At 41.5% G+C, this 22,152-nt stretch overlaps 2 protein-coding genes across 2 annotated transcripts in view; both read left to right on the top strand.

Moving 5' to 3' along the window:
* Positions 1-12,186, top strand: part of itpr1b (inositol 1,4,5-trisphosphate receptor, type 1b) — an 86,981-nt gene extending 74,795 nt beyond the window's left edge. Inside the window, exons 50-57 of the mRNA XM_030776257.1 lie at positions 379-543; positions 646-829; positions 1,080-1,184; positions 1,861-2,006; positions 2,314-2,479; positions 3,428-3,588; positions 9,874-10,035; positions 11,954-12,186. Of these exons, the coding sequence (XP_030632117.1) occupies positions 379-543; positions 646-829; positions 1,080-1,184; positions 1,861-2,006; positions 2,314-2,479; positions 3,428-3,588; positions 9,874-10,035; positions 11,954-12,040 (1,176 nt within the window). The 3' untranslated portion in view covers positions 12,041-12,186. The remainder of the gene's footprint in view (positions 1-378; positions 544-645; positions 830-1,079; positions 1,185-1,860; positions 2,007-2,313; positions 2,480-3,427; positions 3,589-9,873; positions 10,036-11,953) is intronic.
* A 5,564-nt stretch (positions 12,187-17,750) lies between these two features.
* Positions 17,751-20,465, top strand: bhlhe40 (basic helix-loop-helix family, member e40). Its single transcript, XM_030776239.1, has 5 exons — positions 17,751-18,108; positions 18,228-18,294; positions 18,521-18,628; positions 19,165-19,288; positions 19,575-20,465. The coding sequence occupies exons 1-5, from the start codon at positions 18,032-18,034 to the stop codon at positions 20,435-20,437; spliced, it is 1,239 nt and encodes a 412-aa protein (XP_030632099.1). The 5' UTR covers positions 17,751-18,031; the 3' UTR covers positions 20,438-20,465.
* The last annotated feature ends 1,687 nt before the right edge of the window (positions 20,466-22,152 follow it).

Raw genomic sequence — 22,152 nt, 5'->3', positions numbered from 1 at the left:
ATGTGCTGGTGACACTCCTGGGTCAAAGCAAACCAATCTCGAAAAGGACCTGGGTTTGTTTTCCATTACCCCATCGGTATACAAACATTAGCCCTTATCCACAGAGGTGTTTATGCTACTATGTGCCATCCTCGTTTTTTCCTGAGCGTCTGCCAACCACCAGTATTACAGTATTTGTTGTTTCAAAGCTGCTGCAAGTTTCCACTTCAACTTAGTGTTTTGATATTGAAGTGGACTGTAAAGATAATACACTTTATTTGGTTTTTACTGATTGAAGTAGGAGTTTTTCTTTTTTTTTTTTTTTTTGCTTTCACTTTTGGATTCAATCACCCACTCATGCTCACCCACACAGTCTTGTGTTTTATCTTTTTGTCTCAGGTCTGCAATAAAGTGATATTCTTGATGAGTTTTGTCGGCAACCGAGGAACTTTTACGAGAGGCTACAAGGCCATGATCATGGATGTTGAATTCCTCTATCATCTACTTTACCTGATCATCTGCACCCTTGGGGTTTTCGTCCATGTCTTCTTCTACAGCCTGCTGGTGAATAGGGCATAAGAGACCATTAAAAAATACACATAGACACACATACACACAAACGTTTCTCCCCTCTCACACAATCTCTGGTCTCTTGTTCCTTGGCAGCTTTTTGACCTGATTTATCGAGAGGAGACGCTGCTGAATGTGATTAAAAGCGTGACCAGAAATGGTCGCTCCATTGTTTTGACCGCCGTGCTGGCACTCATTTTGGTCTACCTCTTCTCTATTGTCGGCTACATCTTCTTCAAGGATGACTTCATCCTGGCTGTGGACAGAATACCCAATAAAACACTAGGTGAACATTTCAATCACTTACCTTAACGCACAGTCCATTGTCATTCCTGGACTGACTCCATTTTCAGCTTCTCATAGAACGTGTGAGGGTGAATTAGGTTGCAATACAGCTGCATAGAGAGTCTGAATATGGAATATGGATCGTGATATGGTACTGAAATCTTAATAATCCAGATTAAGACTCAGATGTGACTGTGCAGCCCTTCATTAAGAACATCCCGTCTGATTATGTCATAGTTTGTTCTCTTCTCCACCAGAGAGTTCAGGCAGTGTGATGGGTGAGTTCCTGGCGGGTGGGGTGTGTCGAAAGGACGCCACGGAGAACTGCTCCGGCGAGGCGGTGACGGATGGTAAGCGCGGCCACAGAGTCAATTTTCGGCCACCTAGGAGCCCTGAGCCCCCCTCACCCCCCCAAATCATGGGACTCCAAAATCTTCTCAAGGAGGGTAGAGGTCAGAGGTTAATGACAATCATGCAGAGACAGGTTAGCAGGTCCACTCTGTTTAGGGTTCAGAGGGCAAACATAAGGTGATCAGGATTTGCTAATGGGCTGTCTGTTGGCCATTGACAAAGACCAAATTTAAGATGCACGACTGGCTTAATTGGATCAGTGAAGCCGATGAACCGGTCTGAGCCAGCTGAAGCCAAACCTCATGTCCTTGGTGCATGACTCACTTGATTTAACACTACATTTAATTGAGGTTTTCATAGTTGGGCTGCTGGGGGAAAAGGCCTAGGGACCTGACTTTCTCAGTATTGGACCCTGTACAATGGCTAATACGGGTTCAATGATTACTATCACTGACTGGTTTATACTGAGGCTTGTTCTTGTCTGAAAAGTAGAGTTTGGGATTTTTGGAGATGATTTTACTTATGTGTAACTAGGTCATGCCACAAACCATGGATAATGAGGCCCAAGGTTTGCTGGTGTGTTTGTGTGTTTGTGTGCTTGAGTATGTGTGTGCGTGTCTGTGCGTGTGCGTGCGTGATGGGTATTATATGGTAAACGGTCTGTTTCCACTCCAGCCGTTGCTACGCAGCCGTCAGCGGTGGTCATCGAGGACAAGGAGCGGACATGTGACTCCTTACTAATGTGTATTGTCACTGTGTTGAGTCACGGGCTGCGGAGCGGTGGAGGAGTGGGAGACGTCCTTCGCAAGCCCTCCAAGGAGGTATCCTCAAATCTCACACAGGAGCACAGCTCAGTCACATCTCATACTAAACACTTAGGTTTGGACTGGTGACCATTGCTTAGACCTTCAAATGTGACAGCACGCGTAAAGCTACACATTAAACGTAATTAAATGCTTTGATTCTCGTGTAATAAAGTGCAAAATATTCTGTGTATAATCTGTAGTTATACAGATATCTGATCTGTATCTAATACTTGAACCGATGAAGAGTCTTTCTGTTGGGATTTTTTTTGTTTGTTTGGGGTTTTTTTTTTTTTTTGCCAAGTTGTCTTCTGGTTTTGTGCAGGAGCCTCTGTTTGCTGCTAGAGTTATCTACGACCTGCTCTTCTTCTTCATGGTCATCATTATCGTCCTCAATCTGATCTTTGGTGTCATCATTGATACCTTTGCTGACCTGAGGAGTGAAAAACAGAAGAAAGAGGAGGTCCTAAAAACCACCTGCTTCATCTGTGGTGAGCAGACATTTCTTTGCCCGTTGACTGGTAGATGGTTTGCTCTGATCCTTGTACGGCTCGGTCCATGCTTTGCCTGTTTGCAGGCGGAACGCGAGTTGTTTTGCTCAGCAGTGTAAACATCAAGACGCCCCCTCTTCCCAGAAAGCTTAGTCATGGCTGATGCGGAGGAGTCTCTTCCTGTTGCCATGCCGTGCTTGACCATGTTCATGAGAGCACTCAGCTGTGAATCCTCCTGCTCTGACTTAACTTTCTACAGGCTCCTGCCTCTCGTCTACTGTTTAATGCTTTAGCCAGTTGTGTTGTGATGAGTGCCTATTAGGACACGATAGTTAAAAAAAAAAAATGCCGTTGTGAGAGCTAGATAGCTGCATTTAAAACACTTATTTACAAGTATTTGAAACACTTTAGATCTCTTGATTCATCGCCTGACTAGGTATGACATCTGAAATGGATAACCTCCATTGCACTCCGTTTTTTTTTTTTGTTGTTGTTGTTCTCCCTTTTTTGTTGAGGGTTTTTTTTTTTGGAAGTGGGTGGGGGGGCACTGAACACTCTGTGTTTGGTGAGCTCACCTTGTCAAATGACCAACTCCTGATCCTATTCCTGACCAGTCATCTTTAAAAACAGAAAAAATACCCGACTCCATGGTTGTGACAATCACAAGACTTATCACTTGCACTGACTCATGGCATCCACTCTCAGACTTTGTTTGTTTACAAGGACATCCACTCCAAACCCTTCTTCTTCTTCCTCGTTGAATATACGAAACATCTCAACTAAACTAAACGAGAGAAACATTTTCCGTCTCTTTGCTTTATTATCTTATGGACGTACCTTTGTTATAGCTGAATGTGAACTCTGTTGTTGTTTCTCTTGCGTGAAAATGAAAGTGTCTCTTGTGTTAACGTATGTTTTGTTTTTTTTTGTTTTTTCTCTCATGCGCAGGTTTGGAGAGGGACAAATTCGACAATAAAACGGTAACGTTCGAAGAGCACATTAAGGTGGAACACAACATGTGGCATTACCTTTTCTTTATCGTGCTGGTGAAAGTGAAGGATTCGACCGAATACACAGGACCCGAGAGCTACGTTGCAGAAATGATCAGGGTAAGGGTTTGGGGGGGAAAAAAATAAATAAATCAAAGACTATGCCTGGGCGTGAATTTGACCGAAATAAGAGTGACGATAACAGAAAAAAAAACCCCGACAGGCCCAGATGCAATCGAACCCAGCGTGTGCCCGGCTGAAAATCAAGTCTCACACAGGGTCACGTTGTGCCGTGGTGTTGGTTTTTAAAATGGCTCTGGTGCCATTAACAGTTGGGTGTTGCAGCGGCTACGCATGAACTCACGGGAGGCACTTCCATATCTGATCTTTGAACCAGGTCGTTTCCTTGGAACATTGTCACGTAATCTGATCCACATACTGAAATTAGAATAAAGCGATACGGAAGAACTCACCATGTCTAAACACTACCAGTCAAGGACCTCTTGGTGCTGGAAGAGGGTTTTTTTTTTTTTCTATTGCTTTTTTGTTTCGTTTTTTGTTTTTGAAGGGTTGGGGGGGGAGGGTGGACTACTTTTTCATTGTAGGCATGAACATCTATGACCTTAACAGAAGTTCACACTACTCTTGAGAAAGTAGAGCACTTTAGCTGGATGATTTCCACCAAATTCCTCACAGTAAATATATCAAATGACCTGAAGTCCTTTCACAGAGTTATGCAATTCCTTCTTTCTTGACCTTGAAGCCCCTCAAAGCATTATGGTATTATGCTATATGTCTGCCTTTTGAATGAAGAATTAAAACGTCGAGCTGCTCTGGCAATGGCGTGGAATGTCTAAATCCCCCGAAAACAGGCCTGCCTTGTCTTAGTCATCCCCCTGCCCCTCCCCCCATCCCCAAACACAGACACACATACACACACACCTCTCTCTTAGTCCGGTGACCAGGAGAACAGGAGTTAGCCCCATGATAGAAGCCTGAGCAGTGTGGGAAAGCAACACATATCTGTTGTGCTACACCAGGCCTACAGCTATTTTCTCTCAAATAACTAACCACCTCCTCCTGCAAAGGGCAGGAAGGACTTTTCTCAGAAAAGCATATTAATCTAACAAGGGTAACAAATTATGGAATGAATCCCAGACTATGAAAGAGCAGTCTGTGAGAACATAAAAAGAAATTTGCCCCCCTTGTAAAAAAAAAAAAAAAAAAAGAGGGGACGTTTATGTGTTTGAGTGGTATATCCTGTTTTTGTTTGTTTACTGTTTTTTTTTGTTTGTTTATTTCCTTTTTGTAAGAACCATTTTCAGAGAATGTACGCTGTGAAGGGTGAACTTCATGCACTGGTATGGAATGATAATGCTATAATCTGCTACATATTGAGTAATTATATGAAAGGAAAAAAAAATCACAGGAAAGCCCCTTCTTCACAAGTGCTTGCTTTCTTGACGCAGTTCTGCTGTCATTTGTTACTCTGACACAGTTTCTGATCTGGCACTTTATGGCCCAGTTCCTGACTATGGCTGTGTGTGTGTGTGTGTGTGTGTGTGTGTGTGTGTGTGTGTGTGTGTGTGTGTGTGAGGGGGGCGCCGTTAAATCTTGTGAGGAAGCACCTGACTGCGGATTAGCAGCCCCTGACAACCCCGCCACTCAGCCACGCTAAGCCCAGCTTGTGTCAAAGGCACGCTGATTAGCTGAGCAGAGCGTGGCTTGTCGTAGGTCATCTCACATTCAGGGACGGGTCATGAAGTACACTCGACCTCAGCTTCATGCATCATCGTTTGGAATGCCCACCTCGTAATGTGTGTGTGTGTGTGTGTGTGTGTGTGTGTTCGTGTGCAGTGAAGATCCCATATTTTACAACCATAGTTTATAAGCAGTGTCTAATACTGTGACACTAAATATGCATCATATATTCACAAGTACGTTATGTTACAGAGCCTTTGCTAGTTTAACATGTTTGAACTGGGAAGTTTTAGCTTTATGTTTTAGCATCACTCCCAGCTCTATTTGGTTAACCACTGTCATAGTTTGCTCTGTGCTCTTAGGCGTGTTGGTTTTTGACGAATGCCGCGACGCTCTGAAACTCTCAGAGAGCCTCCGAAGCTAACAGAGAACGAGGGGGTGTAGTGAGGGGCTGTGTAGTGTTAAGGCAGACAGCCATGACAATGCCAGTGACTGACGTCAATGACAGAAGGCTTTGGGTAAACTGACAGGCTGTAGGCGTGAATTTATGATGCTTGAGTCAAGTCCACCAGACTCTGCCTGCCCTCATTACTGCCACTAATGCTCATCACCTGGCAAAAAGCCATTCATTTGCAGACACCAGTCCCTTTTGTAGTCAGAGACCCCAAAAAAAAAAAGAAATAGACCTTGATGATGAAGGAGGTCGACTGGACAATGGGACAAACGCGCATGACTTCGGTTTGATCTTCTCATGCCTTCGCCCCGTATCTTACGACACTGCGTTTATATTTTGACGCGTATATCACACAAACCTTACAAACGATATCAGTGAGAGTTCTTTTTTTTTTGTTGTTGTTAATGATATACTAATTCGAGTTTGCACAGGCCGGTTTTCAGGTGGACTGTGTTTGGTTTGACGCTGCTGTCGCTCTCAAAACCGCAGAGCATCCTGTGTCTCTGTTATGGCCCTTGTGGTATTAGTAATGAAATGTGCACTTCCGTCATTTCCACTGAAGACGATACAGTTGAATTTGATGTGGTGAGAGCGTCCTCTTAACTTACTGGCAGTGTTGTCACTTGTAAACACTTCTCATGGAAAGATGTGTGATGGAGGAGGTAGCAGGACGAGACAAGCTCCAACACAGAGCAAAACAAGACAACATGATGTCGCAAGAGAAGGGATTTGACTGGAACTCAGTGTGAAATATGACCCGACTGAATCAGTATTTCAGTTTGGTCCTACCCCTCGATTTTTTTAACTTTATGCACTTTTGATAATCTGTCTGTCATTACATTTGTGCGTGTCCGTGTGTGCGTGTGTGTATGTGTATACACATGTATACATGTACACACACACACACACACACATACTTGCTGCTGGTGCCTTCATGTTTCTTTAAATGGTTCAGTGATTTCTTAATTCACGTTTTGAGGGAAATTTGGTGTTAATGGTTCCCTTTTCTGCAGAATTTCATTGAGAGGAAGTCAAGATTTCAATATTACTGAGAATTTTTTTTTCCTTTCTTTTCTTTTCTTTTCTTTTTTTTTTTTTTAAAACTTTTACATCAGGTTCCTTTAAGCTACACTAACCTCGGGACCGTATTTATGCAAGAGCAGTGTGTATTTTTTTTTTTTTTTTTTACACCGGTTGAAAATGAATCATTAAACAACAGTTTTCCAGGACTGAGTTCGGGCAACCAATTGGATAGTGCACAGTTTCCATAAGGGAAGTGAGTAGCCGTCCGTCTAATGAGGCATGTCAACTGACTGCGAGGGAGAGACATATACACTGTGAAGGTCGATGATATTTTCTCTGAGGTGGAGTTAGATGACTAGGTTCACAGCTGGGTTCACTGTGACTACGTGCCTGAAGACGGAGGTAAACACAAACCCCACGTCTATGCGTGCAGGAAGTGGTGCATACACTTGCACACACACATTCTCTCACACACACACACACACACTCTCTTTCACACACTCACACACACACACACACACACACACACGCAAAAAGCTCCGACACACACTGCCCTCTCAGAATGAGTATACACATCGCATCACTGACTGCGTGATTTCCCTACCACTGTGTGTGTGAGTTGGGGCCGAGTTGTGGGCTGCACATGCCAGCTCTCTCACCCCCGTGTCTGAGATTATACCACTGAAACCAGGGGACTTTTTCCAGCCCTGCAGCTGTGCACCAAGCCAAATCGTACAACCAAACACTCAGGAGCATCCTCCCATCCTCCACACACGCACACACTGTGTGTGTGTGAGTGTGTGTGAGTGTGTGTGTGTGTGTGTGTGTGTATGTGAGTGTGAGTGTGAGTGTGAGTGTGAGTGTGAGTGTGTGTGAGTGTGAGTGTGTGTGAGTGTGAGTGTGTGAGTGTGTGCGTGTGTGCGTGTGTGAGTGTGCGCGTGTGAGTGTGCGCGTGTGAGTGTGCGTGTGTGAGTGTGCGTGTGTATGTGAGTGAGTGAGCGTGCGTGTGTGTGAGTGTGTGTTTGTGTCTATGTCTGTGTATGCGTGTGTGTGTGTGTGTGTGTGTGTAATTTAAGACAGATCCATATGTCATCATCCTGTGTGTTTCTGTATCACAGTTATCTGGAAGAGGGAGTTACAGCATATTGAGAATGTTGCAATAACTGATGACCTTTTTTCAAGTTTTTTTTTTTTTTTTCAAGAGTTACACCCACTCGAAATCTTTACTAAATGAAATAGTTCTCTATATTAGCAGTGTGTTATTGTTAATATATTAATTGTTATTGGTCTATAACAAGTATATTAACAGTACCATCTTATTGTGAAATATTGTCTTGGTAATGCTCATAATAATAAGAATAATAATAATAATATCAATGCATATATCATGTATATACATATTGTGTTTCTACACCGAGTTTAGGACTTTTGTGAGGTGAATAGAATATTTTATTTTCTTGAGTGTGTGTGTGCGTGTGTGTGTGCGTGTATGTGTGTCTGTCTGTCTGTGTGTCTGTCTTGTATGTGTGAAGAGAGTAAAACTGTGCAGAGTGCCACTGACCTGTTTTTGGAATGGTTGGATGTATGGTTATGTTGAGAGGTGTTGGAGATGGGCCCACAGGCCCAGTTGGGACTTGTTTTAGAGACAGGTTGAGACAGTACACAATGAGAGTGGTATGCATTAGGTCCAGGACTCAAGTGGGAAGCTGAGTGAAAGAATGCAGGGAGAAGTGCCCTTTGGCTGCTCTCTTGGTTCAGTGCGGCTGCCTTGCACCAACTGCGCTCTTTGAAGTGACATTCACTTTTTCCTTTCTCTCAGGCGAAAGCTTTTTGTTTTGCTCAGTGAAACTATTTCTAGTCCATATTAGGAGCTATTCTCGCTCTCATCTCATGAGCCCAGTAATTCCCCTGTATACCACAGTACCCTGTGCGCATCCTTTTTTTTTTTTTTTTTTTTCTTTTTTTTCTTTTTTTTCCTCCCGAATCAAAAACAAAACGAAACGAAACAAACAAACAAAAAAAAAAAAGTGGAACCCACTTATGGAATTTCTAGTAAAAGATTGGGAATCGGCTTAATTGACAGCGGTCAGATGATTTTAATTCAGAATGAATGTGGTGAGTTTCCCCGTCCTTGAGGATTCTCTAGCTGACAAACACACGCCTCCGTAATCGTTGTGGAAATGTCTAAATTCTCTGGCTGTCCTTTTGCAGGTGGCATTTTTTTTTTTCAACCTGTTCAGAAAAGAGTTTAGGGGATATTCCAGCCACGAAGTGGAAATTAATTTTTTTTAACCACATGAAAAAGCTCATCTTTTGTGAGGATTTAGCTGCTTCTGAAAATTGTTAGCCCGTCCAAGATGTCTATAAGAAACGTGGTTGAATTTTGACAGGCATGGGGGCGAATAAAAGAATACTTTTCACCTTCATTTTGTCCGACTGTCCGTTTGAGCCTCTCGAGGAGAGTATGTGGAAGACTGCCAAGCGGCTGCAAATTACATTCTCGTCGACCATCAGAGAGGAAGTACACTCATGGCATTGTTTGGTCCGTTCTGCCCTTTTCTCAAGAAACCGTGTATTGCGATCTGGGATATATATGCGCCGTTATAAGGCTACTCAGGGTTTCTGGACCAAGTAAATGAGTCAGGAACTGATTTAAATCTGATTTTAGAAAGAAGACTCAAGAAAGTGCTTCCTCGAATGATTCACTTTTTTTTTATCAGGTTAAAGCGTATAATCTGAGAAATTTCTGTGTGACACTGGAGGCAGATTTTCTTCCCTCATAAAATAATTAGAGGCAAATTAGTCCCCCCCCCACCCCCCCCCCCCCCCACCCCCCCGCACACTGTGCATTCTGTTGTGCATGGATGTTTCTCTCTGTGTGAGTTAGTCTGTTCTCTCATGTGACTTTGATAATGGACTTCCTTTGCTGTAATTCTATTACAGTTGTAGAATTTGTCTGATGTCAAAGCCAACATATTTGTAGGCAGAAAACAAAGAGGGATTGATTTGATGAAAACAACAAGTAAAAGAGCCCCTTGAGCTGTCAAGTAGGCCAATGACACCTTTATGTCTTCCTAAGTTCAAACTGTTGTGACTTAATATATCCAAGTAAAATGGTAGATTAGTCTTATTCTAGCCATTTAGAGTGTTGACAGACTTCTAAGGTGCGAAAAATAAGCAGTCTCCGTGGTATAAAATGTCTTCTCATCGTTTGATTGGCCCAACAGGAACACAACTTGGACTGGTTTCCACGGATGCGGGCGATGTCTTTAGTGAGCAGTGATGCAGAGGGGGAACAGAATGAGATAAGAAACCTGCAGGAGAAACTGGAGTCCACCATGAAACTGGTGTCCAACCTCTCAGGCCAGTTGACCGAGTTGAAGGAACAGGTGAGTGGCAGTCGACAGTCAAAATACAACCATCTGTGGTTTTTTTTTTTTTTTTTTTTTTTTTTACCAAGCCCAACACAAGGAGAGAATGAGGAGGACTTGTTGTGTGGGGTCAGTTGTTTTATACAGTGGCTTCTAAGATGTCCCAATTAGAGCAAAGGGCAATGAGTCATGGTTCTCCTCTCTCATTTGCAATCAACACAGCAGCTCATGTGGTATTTAACCTGATCTTTCGCGTGCGTCAGAAAGCGAAGTGTTGTTTCATTCTGAATCAACTCTTTTTGTAGTCTAGACTGTAGTTCTCCGAACTAGCACTGTTTATTTCCACGCATAAATAACATCTAAGGGATGGATGATTGAAATAATATCATTGTTTGATTTGAAGACCGTTTGAGTCGATCATAATAGGCTGCAATGTAACAGACTTACAGTAGTTTCTTGTAAATGGAGTGGTTACAGCGTGGGTGAGGGTGATGAAGGAGTCCGATGAAACGAGAAGTGTGTTTGAGGAACTACAACTTATTTTGACGCTTTATCCCAGACAGGAGGAAATGGTCATTTGAGTGGCTAAAAGGAGGTGAAGAGAAAATAAACCTAACCACCTTTTTTCACTTTTTTAAATTGCAATATCCTTCAAATTTGCCCTCCTAATGCATTCTCTCAAAATGTGAATGTGAATGGGATATCGGTAGAGGAGTGTGTGTGTGTGTTTTTTTTTTTTTAAAACTTGTTTGCTTTTTGCTCCATGATGTTTAAGTAATAGTTTTGGAGTAAGAGTGAAAATTTTGAAATGTAAAATAAGGTCCTTGACTGACCACTGAGTATATATATAGTGAGCAATACAATTTATATAATCAATAATAAGATTAACAAATAAAGCTAATGTCGAACCATGGAGGCAAGCATGGGAACTGTGTTGTATTCTTCATCCTTTACGATGAAGACCTCCTCGCTTGGGAGATGTACTTCTCAGCTCGAGGACCTCTTGAATTTTCGAGTGTGTTTCAAAGTAGGGAGGGGTGTTCTGGGAACAAGTAATTCGTTTCATAAACACGAGCCTAAATTAACGGCCTCCGCCGCATCATTTCAGCCTTAATGTGCAAAATTCGTTCCCGCTGTTACGGCTAAAGTCATACATTCTGCTGTGTCTTAGTTTGGCCACTGTCTGACCCTTAGGCATCCTGAGTGATCTGAAATCACGTCCCAAAACGCGTCATCTGTCAGCCCCTCTGGAGCTGTCCTTTAGCCCATTTATCTGTCGTTCGTTCGTGTTTTTTTTTTTTTTTTTTCGTTTTATTCCTGTCATATGACCAAAAAGACTTTGGTCAAGAACACAGGTGCCGTGTTAGCGCGTTAGAATCGTTAAGGCTTTTTTTTTTCTCTCTCTCTCTCTCTCTCTCTCTCTCTCTCCCTCTCCCTCTCTCTCTTTGTCATGGAGTTTTCTGCAGACAGTCGTCGTTCTCGCGGGAGATTCTGAAGTTTGTGTTCACGTTGCAGTTAAGCCGTTACTCGTCAAAGCAGGGACTTTCAGAGCTGACAGAAGCCAGAATATTACTCTAAAGCTGAGAACGTCAGGGCCCGCGCGGTAGCGTTTCCAGGCTGTCTCGTCCAGTTTTGTTTTCTGTGAACTGAAAGCTATTTAGCAGAGCATGATGAAGGCGCAGTCACACCTTTGTGCCCGTGGGCTCGCAACAGAGACAACAGGAACGGGAACATCAGATGCACTGACACAGGAAATAGCTGAGGTGTGCGTGTGTGCGCGTGCGTGCCTGTGTGTGTGTGTGTGTGTGTGTGTGTCCGTCTGTGTGTGTATCTGTGTGTGTGTGTTTGTGTGTGTGTGTGTGTTTGTCTGCATGTGTTTGTGTGTGGTAAGATAGAGAGGAAAGAGAATACACTTGTCCTGTCTCTTCTCTTCTAGATGACGGAGCAGAGGAAACAGAAACAGAGGATTGGACTCCTGGGACATCCACAGCATATGAATGTCAACCCTCAGCAGCCTGCCTGAGCCACACCCACCCGCTTCGTATTCATCTGTGGATGAAATCCAGCACAACTGTCATCTTTACATAGAGCTCCCACATACTAACAACAGAATGTGTAGCGTACCAATAGAAATACTAATCGCCACTTCCTGTCATGTATGAAGTATAGGTTTAGACCACCAAGAAATAACAAAGGAACATTCCCTAGAAGCCAGACCCCCCCCCCCCCCCCCCCGCCAACCCCCTAAAACTTCCCTCTCCCCTGTCCCCAAGTTGGGTGCCAAATGTTTTCTACATGTAGTTGTAAATGTGAATTCTAATCTCCTGGCCTTCATTGGTTGAACTTGAAACACAGCAGGGCTGTACTGTATCAAGAGGACGTGGTGCGACGCATAGATGCTGCTTGAAGACATAATAAAATAACATCTTTTTTTTTTTCTCTTTATTTCTTTTTTTTATGTATTTACAACCGGTATAGCAAGCAGTATTTGATGTCTTATTTTTTTGTATTTTGTGCAATATGAATACTTTATTATGCAATGACTCTGGTATGTAAATTGTGTCTTAAAGGGACAGTAAACATTTGCCCAAATTGAATTTTTTTTTTTTTTTTTTGCCTTTAACTGTACTGATATAGCAGCCAAATAAGTCATTGTAGACTACAATGTAGGAGGAGTCCTGATTTAGAGTAGAAAAAGGAAAATGATATAGCATGAATGGGCTTTTTCTGTAATTTATTTTATTTATTTCAAAATTTGAATAAAAAAAAAAGAGTTTAATGGAGACTGTATGACTACTGTCAGTCCCAAATAAGGGTCTTACAATGATTTTCCTTTTCAAATCAAATCTGTTCTGTCTACGCATGTTTTTGTTTTATGATTTTTTTTTCCTTTCCTCTGTGTAGTTTTAGGTCATTTGCTTCCAGGGTATTACTATATGAACTCAATTCTGAATGTTAATGCTTTCACGCTTTCTTTGTACATCTTTAATTGAAACAATCTAAAGAAAACACATTCCTCCAAAGCACTATATAAATCATGTCTTTCTTTTCATAATAGACAGTTCATTGGTGCCTGTTTAAAAAAGTATTTGTTCTTTCTACAACTAAGCTTTGACACTGACTACTCGTGGAATAATCCACCATTGTCTTTTGTACATTTTGACAACCCAGTCATCTGTTGTTGTCTTTAGGTTATTTCCCTTTCAAAGCGTGTATATATGTCTGCCAAGTCCTTGCTTTTGTATAGAGAAGTCCATTTTCATAGAGGCATATGATTTAACTGCAGTGTTACTAAAAAATAAAACTTTCAAAATACTAATTTAAGAGTCATAATCAAGATTGTAAATGAGTCTAGAGATATTTAAATAAAATCTGTAATTCACCTTGAGCAATGCAGCAGTGGTGTGTGTTGCTGATGATTCCAAGAGTTAAGGATGTTTTGAGGAGACATTATCCCACTCTGAATACCTCGTCAGCTGTCAGTAGACATGTAATTTTACCTAGCTGCTGATGGGGGTTTGAATTAACCTGATATATGGATGTATGTCTTGATAAGACAGTTTTTTTTCATTGGTCAGCCATGTTGGTCAGTATTAGATGCAGGGCACACACACTCATAGTTTAATACATCGTTCAATTAAGAGTTATAATGACCTGTTTTTAAGAGGGGAAATGAAAGCATCCGTGTTATATTCTTGTTTTTATATCTGAGCTGGCATTATTTATAAATCCAACGAGTCTTGTATTAACTACTAAATACTTTTGAGCTTGAGTGATTTCTTATAGAAAGTTTATATTTTCTTTTTTCTCATGTTATTTCAGCTCTTGATGTTAGAAATAAGGATGGTGATAAGATTATTTAAATAGGGTAACAGTCCAAAATACACTGCATAATGTACAGTAATCCCTTCAACAGCATTGTTTAGGTGTCAGTTTACATGCTATTTGCAGAACCTGTTCACCTCTCTGTAAAGTCAAAAGTATAGTCACCATGGGAACAGAACAGGAAGGGTGTGGGGGTAAAAAAAAAAAAACGGCTGTTTTAAAAATTTGTTAATTTGGCCGGTGTTTGTTTTCCACGGAAGTGCACTCCATTTGACCTCACAGTGAAAAAATGCACCCGATATTGTTATTCCACCTGCACCCCCTACCCCTCTCCTCCCTCCCTCCTTCCCTCTCTCTCTCTCTCTCTCTCTCTCTCTCTCTCTCCCTCTCTCTCTCTCCCTCTCCCTCCTGCAGTAAAATGGAGCAAAGAGACTTGGATGCACAGTATATTCAAGATAATAACGGAAGATTAATGGAGAGTTCTAATTGTTTTTCGAATTGCTTCCATACAATAACAAAGCATAATTTTCCAAGCTAAGCTGTCGCTTCAAGACAGGACATGTAAGCATCATAACACAAGCAGATAACTCAGGGTTTGGCGCCATGAGGGAAAAAAAAAAAAAAGATAGACATTGACAGTGGAGTAGACGGAGCGCAGCATTGTGCTTTGTCAACACCGACTTTCACATAGTGAAATCCCCTTATGTGCTCTGACATCAGAGTGAAACCTGGTGCTAATTCTACCTCAGTGACATTTAAACAAAAAAATTCACTAGAACACCATCTTAGGAGGGAAAGTTTGACGAGGATCGTCGAAAAAAAAAAAAAAAACTGAAAAAGGAAGTTAGATGTCAAGTTCTACCATTGCAGATGCAAAATGAGGTTCTACTGATGGTCGTACAGATGCTTGTACTGAACCACAAAACATGCAAGAAGATCACTTTGTGTGGTGACCCAACAAATGCAACTTGTTTAGTACAACTATATGAGCTGTAAAAACTAGTCGTTTGTGGTCCACCCCTGACTGACCAACTGACCTTCTCATCACTGTAAGTACATAGTGAGAGAGAGAGAGAGAGAGAGAGAGAGAGAGAGAGAGAGAGAGCAAAAGAGAGATAGAGACAGAGACATCAGGGAATCAAAATCATATTCATAAATCGTAACACCCAGCATGGGGGAATGCCAGGGGCTAAAAACTAAAACACTGTATTTGGAATTTGGAACAGAGCAGTAAAAAAATTTAGTTTTGTAAACTGTCCTTAATTTTTTTATATCATTTCAAAACTTCTATTAAGCTGATGAACAGTGATATTTTCTTCTGTGTTCCCCTTGGTTTCTCACTGAAGTCCAAATACAGTGACTTTTCGGCTTCTTGTGTACTTAGAACGTGCTCACTGGAAGTGTGTTGTCCCCTCTGAGCGTGGAAGCCCCAAAAGACCAACAATTCTCTTTTCTGTCATAGTAGCGTAGACACTATGGTCGCTCTAACTGAGAGAATGTTTATAAATTTAATTTGATTTGTCCTCGGGACCTCTCTGTAAGGTGTTATTCTCTTGTGCTACAAAAATAAGAATTGAGAAATCATGAATAATGACATGCTTTGATTGTTGTCAGTGTAAGTGACGTTTGATCGAGTAGTAAGTCAGAGTTGTTTAAATCTTATCTTAATGTATCACGGTAGAGAAATTCCTACGGTTGTGTTCAAATTTAAGTTTGTTTGTGGCAAAAATTATAATTAATGGAAGATGATGACAGGAACAATAAGGCAATGAAAATGCCAGTTGTACATGTGATATCAATTTATCTTTGCAAAATATGACAAATGCAATTTTCCGCTGGAAACTATAATATTGCTCTGTCGCTGCCTCCACTGACTGGCGCGATAAAGATTTGTCGGATATGTAAAAATGAATGGATAAATTGAGTAAAGCAGAAGAGTTCGTAGAATTAATATATATTTTTCAATACATCTTTTTGTCCCCATCATGCAAGTTTCCAGGTCAAAGTGAATGAAAAGAATGATAGAATTTTGCACAAATGCAATTAACCATACTGATAACTGATGGGATGGTATGCTATCCGTCAACGTGACCAGTTAGTAACCTAAATTTAATTTAGTTCGACACTGAAATCAAGGGAAAAATAAAAATACTCTCTAAATTTGTGTGCACCGCTTGACCAATTTAATCGCGCAACATTTATTTTTTCCATACGGCACATTTCAGCTTCAGCTCCGTATACGTTCTACCACCTGTTGGTATGGCGAGCCGTGGACGCATTATTTACAGTTAATGGATGTGAGAAAAGCTATTTGCCGTCCTTGGCAGGGCCAGGACAGAGAGACAGAGAGGAAGAGAGAGAAAAGGAGAAGGGATGGGCTGGGCTGTCTGTGCGCTCTAAGCTCTAAAATAAGAGGATGACGTCAGCGGCAGGGATTCAGCGCTCCGTGCACAGCCATGAGGAGTTCAACGTGACTCCGTAGTGCAGCCGGTAACAACAAATAAGCCTGCCCGCACAAGAGAAGCCATGAGCAGGTGCACGTGTGATGGCAAATGGTTACTGTACGAAATCACATCGCGTTCACTCGCATCCCACTCGTACGGAATACTATGTAAACATCTCGGTAGTCCCCCACGCGCATGTGTCAGCTTTATTGTGAGGGATTTTGGCAGGCTATGTTGTGCATTTGAAGCCAAACAAAACTGATTGCAGCGCTACCTAGGCGTTTATTTTGAGCGAGAAAAACTAAGGTTAACGGTCTCAGACTGCATGTAATAGTAGAGTTACTTCGCTCAAACTGCCTAAATCAAGACTCCTACTTAATTTAGGTGCCAAATGACGCGAGTAATACAAAAAGTATGGGCTATATAGGCAACTTAGTGGAGGCATATTAATATTTTCCGAGGCAAAACAGTGGAAATTGCTGGAGAAAAAATGAGTGAATGGGTGGGAGAAAAGTAACACGTCATCGCGTCATCTGCAGTTCCACGATTTACTTATCGCTGTAGAATGAGAAATTTAAGGGGGAAAATGAGGATCCCGAAAAACAGTAGTCTCCCTAACATTTGGTTTAAGGAGGGTGGCAAATAGTCTTTTGAGAGAGAATGAGATACACATATCATTTAATCTCCAGTTCCAAAAGTGTCCATTTAACCCTGATAGAAATCCGATTTGTAAACAACAACAATAATAATAATCATAATGAAATTAAGGTAGTGCATATTTTGCATTTTAGGCTTGCATTTTTTGTTCCCTGTACGCGTCTACTGGAAAAGTACTAAAATGAATTTATTTATTTATTTTCTTATTTATGTATTGCATTATAATAACAAAATATGATTAACATATCATAAAGAGAAGAGTATAGGCCACATAATAGATACTTATATCTGTTCAATATGGGCTCTACATAAAACCCCATACACTGTGATTTAAATTTTGAAAGTCGAAAAAACATGTTTACTTTTCATTACTATAGCGCACCAATCGATCGTCAACCCGACAAATTAGAATTCATAATGCTTTAGCAATGTGCATATCTGCGTTTAGAAATGTCGACTAAAGTAAAAAAAAAATTGCATGCTCTACTTGCTTTCAAGTTCGTACTAGAAAAAACATTATGCCCTAATTTCTGCGTTTCCAATATGGTAGATCTGCACGTTCTGCTCGGGGTTGTTTAATGTGCACGCAGTCGAGAAAGAGCATGGTGGTACACGGGACATAACCGCTAGAATGACGAAGGAGGACGTTCTCGTGCAGATCCTCCTTAACTACAGAAAATGGGTTGTACTCCAGTAGTTGAAAGCGCCGTCCAACACGTGAGGCTCATGTGACGGAGGTAGGTCAGTTTCTGAGCGAGAGACGTGTCTGTAGTCACAGGGTTTATTTAACACGTAGTCCAGTCCACCCCCACGCATACATTTAACCACGACTGGAGCTTCTTAACTATTGCCGACTACGCCTGGATCGCGAGTTGACAACATCGTTGCCGCGCCGTCCTAGTTAAAGAACAATCTGGAACACAAAAGTAAAACGAAAACTACACTGCAATACTGGATTAGTAAAACGCACTTTTATTCCGTCGGGATATATGTGCTTACGATTTTAGCAGAAATTTCAGGATTTCCGCAGCTTTTTGGAGGAAAGTAAACCTTTTATTGTATATACGTCAGTGACTTAAAGGAGCGAAATGGAAAGGATTACAAGTGCGCAACCTCCACCATGTATGGCAAAACACCCATCGTTGGATATTGCTGACATGCCAGGGTAAGTCGCAGGAGCTGGTTTGTGTTTTGCCGAACCCTCTCACTCTGAAAGTTTATCACAAGGCTTTGGTTGCAAGAGTGTTCAAGGCTTTTTTTTTTTTTTACTTTTCTCTTATTTAGAATGGATTTTACTTTCCCCTGTGTGTACAAACCTCGGAGGGGAATGAAACGTGGAGAAGACAGCAAGGTATGACCATAATATTTTATTCGATTACTTACAAAGAATGTATGTTGTAATATTTCAGGTTTAACATGCAATGTAATGACTTGTAGCATAAAACGTTAGAAATCTGGTGCATTTTTTGCAATATGTTCTCTGAAAGTTGGCAATTTAGTCACTAAATTCATATATGTAAAAGTATATATGTTTTTAAATATGTATATAAAGTTATATATGTTTGTTTTCCCCATAGGACACATACAAGCTGCCTCATCGATTAATTGAGAAGAAGAGGCGCGACAGAATTAACGAGTGTATCGCTCAACTAAAAGATTTGTTGCCAGAACACCTTAAACTCACAGTAAGTAGGCTTTTGAAATTTAATGAATCGAATCGTTGAGATAACGAATGAAAAAGGTCTGAGGCGCCACCTGGTTGTTAGTAAAGAAAGGTTGTTTATCCCGCCTGTGGACGACTCCTCGTCTAAAGTTAATCAGAGCAGTTCTTGTACTAGCATGAAATGCAACAGTGCTAAACAAACATTTTTTTTTTAAACCTTTCCTTCCATAACCTTACAAATGACCAATTCTGTCTGTGCATTTTTAGTATGACTAATTTTGCCCCTTTAAGAATTCTTTTTGAATTTTAAAGTTTTCATTTTTAATCATTTTTGTTTGTTGAAGTTAAAAATATACCTATATTCAGTGATTGTGTAATTATTTTCTCTTTTTCTCAAGTACGTATTTGCATTCTGTTGTAAAAACATATGGTACTGTGCTGTACAAGTCTACATGGATTGTGTGCCTTCCCGCTCTGTGGAGGTTTGTCCTCTGCTCAGCAGTTGAGAGTGTTACATAAGAAAGATCAACATGCTTATCGAAGGTTTTCCTGTTTTAGACTCTTGGCCATTTGGAGAAAGCAGTGGTGCTGGAGCTCACCCTAAAGCATGTGAAAGCTCTCAACAGCCTGTTGGAGCAACAGCAACAAAAAATCATTTCATTGCAGAATGGCATGCAAATAGGTAAGTTTTTAAGAGCAGGGGGTTGTCAAAATGACAGAGTTAATCTTGGTTTGACACAGGAAACACCTTCATTGAACTTTTTACACCTAGTTCACTTGCTTTGTTGCAAAATAATGACATTGAGTCACATAAAATCACATAATATCATGCTCCACTTCACAAAACTAGCATACCAACAAGTAATCAAGCACTGTCCTGTTTTGTTATATCAAAATATTATTTGACTAGTTTTTTTTTTTTTTTTTTTTTTAAATTTCATCTAAAATGCTTTCTCTCTTTGCTACAGGTGAGCAGGGCAGTGCATCCTCAGAGAGCAGTGAGGAAATGTTCCGATCCGGGTTCCACTTGTGTGCCAAGGAGGTTCTGCAGTATTTGGCCAATCAGGAAAACATCCGAGACCTGACCCCCTCTCACATGCTCAACCACCTACACAAAGTGGCGGCTGAGGTTCTCCGGAGTTCCCCCAGTCTTTGTGTGGAAGAGTCTGTCCACAAAGTGCAAGAGAGCAGGGAGAAACCTGTTTGTCCTCAGCCCAAAGCCATGGAAGTTCACGCGAAAAACTGCGTGCCCGTCATTCGAAGGACTTTTCCCCAGGGCAGTGGGGAGCAGAGCGGAAGTGACACAGACACTGACAGTGGGTATGGGGGAGAGCTGGATAAACGTGACCCCAAAGTCCAGAGGCCGAGCTACTACAGCAAGGAAGGGGAACTGAAGTACGCCCTGACCGAGAGGACAGGAGGGATCAAGCAGGAGAGCGACGAACCCCAAGCCAAGCGACAGAGATCTGACTCCTCTGAGGATGAGTCTCTTTCAGGGCACGACGTGGTCGGAGGTCACGGCAGCTACGTCAGCTTCTCCCCACATCAACCCCCGTTCTGCATGCCCTTCTACCTCATCCCCCCAACAGCGGCAGCTGCAGCAGCCTACCTCCCCGTGCTTGAAAAATGCTGGTACCCAGGGGGCATGCCTGTGTTATACCCTGGCATGGGTGGTTCTCCACCGGGCTTGTCTCCAGAAAAACTGACCGCGCCCCTCGTCATGTCACCGAGAGTGGGCTCCCCTGTTTCTCCGCAAACACCTATGGACTCTCCGGCCCTGCTCCAAGCTCTCAAACAAGTTCCTCCTTTGAACTTGGAAACCAAAGACTGATTTCTTTTCACACACATAAAAAAAAAAAACAAAAAAAAAAATGCAGCCCGCCCTCTGAATGTTTGGTGTTGAGAGTGGACCGCCTGTCGGAGAACCTACCTGAGGGGTGAAGACAAAATCAAGAGCACCAGTATCTTTAACTCTCATTCATAACAGCAGCACCACCAGTGGCAGCTGTTCTGTTGCATCACCTCCACCCTCCCTCAGAGAGCAGACCTCCGCTCACACATGCCACCAGCCTAGTCAGTGGCTAGTTCTCTCTACACACCACACCCCAAGCACAGAGAAGGACCGTGGAGAAGGTTTCACATGGAGGAGAAGAGATGGTTCATTGTGTTGCTCTGGGAGACACTGTGAAGAAGGCCAATTTTATAGGCGTGAACACTGTGGTTGAGAATATCCAGGAATGATAGAGTAAAAAAAAAAAAAAAAAAAAGGCCTCTCTGCACTTGTGTCGAATGTTCGAGAAAAAAAAAAAAATCTAGAATGTGATGCGTAAACAGCCCCTAACAATAAGGACTTGCCCTTTGCACACACACTTTTCTGTTTTGAATGTAAGAAAAGCAAAGAAAAAAAAAGAAAACAAAAGAAATAACAGAACCCCTGTAGATGCTGCTTTTGGAAGTTTCTACGTGCTGTAGACCAGTGACTTGAGGATCTACATGTTTGCATCTGTAGCTGCTTAAACTTCGCAACAAGACCGTCCTTTTAGACTAGAAAGCTACCAAATAAATGTCTGGTTTGATTGACCAGTCACAAACACACTGTTCCCATCTTACTTCATCAGCTCCCTTGCCCCATGAATGGGACTCCCTTAAAATTAACAGTCATCAAATGGGGGGGAAGTCTTCAGGGCTGATTATATGTCACTCATGTAAATAGGGGAGTGATTTAATCGCAAATGCATTTTTAGATTTTGAGTTTGGAATGCATTACTGTTGGTGCAAGTAGAGTTCTTGTGAGGTAATGTTGTGTAATTATTTTGTTTATACTACTTGTACATCTATATTTTTGATACATGACCCACAAATTGTATTTGCATCGTAATGAGGGGTGAGTTGTAGACGGCCATGCGCTGGATGCCAAGAGATCATGTACATAGCATTGTGCTAGACTTGATTTGCATCACGTTCTATGTTCATTTCTGGTCAAGTTAAGACAGATCTTTCTTCATGCTGTTGCCTTTACTTGTTTAAAGCAGTAAAAATGATGACAGATAAATAAATTCTTAAATCCGAAATTTGTTGGAGAAACAAGGAAAGTGAATGTAATGTTTAAACAATATATTAGTTTTGTATAGGAAGAGGTACTTGGGATTTTTATTTTGGGACCTAACCGAAGGTTGTTTGATGTATATATTTTGTCTATAAAGTATTGTTGACATACATAAAAAAACCACCATATTAATAAAGTTTTTTTTTTCCTGTGGAAATATCGTTTGTGTCTTATTCCTGGTTTGCATATGTTTAGCTGCAAAACAACCTAGCTGTACTTCTCATTACAACCCCATACTTATGTAATACTTACATAACCCGGAGAGCGGCGGTGTCTTAGAAAATCATGCGGACATGGAACAGGACACCAAGAAAATTTCACATAGTTTAAACTCTCAAACAGCTGTAACTGGTTTTTGATTTTATTTAGTATTTGTTTTCGCACGTGGGAACTAAAATGAGTCCAGTGTGGAGCTGTTATGCATTCAGCTATATTATCCG

This window comes from Chanos chanos, chromosome 6, assembly GCF_902362185.1.
Source record: "Chanos chanos chromosome 6, fChaCha1.1, whole genome shotgun sequence".
Classification (NCBI taxonomy): domain Eukaryota; kingdom Metazoa; phylum Chordata; class Actinopteri; order Gonorynchiformes; family Chanidae; genus Chanos; species Chanos chanos.
This window is presented reverse-complemented; position numbering and strand designations above follow the sequence as displayed.

What these genes read in the sequence shown, in the direction of transcription:
- bhlhe40 (XM_030776239.1), top strand. Translation starts at nt 18,032, where the DNA reads ATGGAAAGGATTACAAGTGCGCAACCTCCACCATGTATGGCAAAACAC. An exon ending in GATATTGCTGACATGCCAGG is followed by an intron (nt 18,109 to 18,227) that starts GTAAGTCGCAGG and finishes TCTCTTATTTAG; the next exon opens with AATGGATTTTACTTTCCCCT. An exon ending in CAGAACACCTTAAACTCACA is followed by an intron (nt 18,629 to 19,164) that starts GTAAGTAGGCTT and finishes TTCCTGTTTTAG; the next exon opens with ACTCTTGGCCATTTGGAGAA.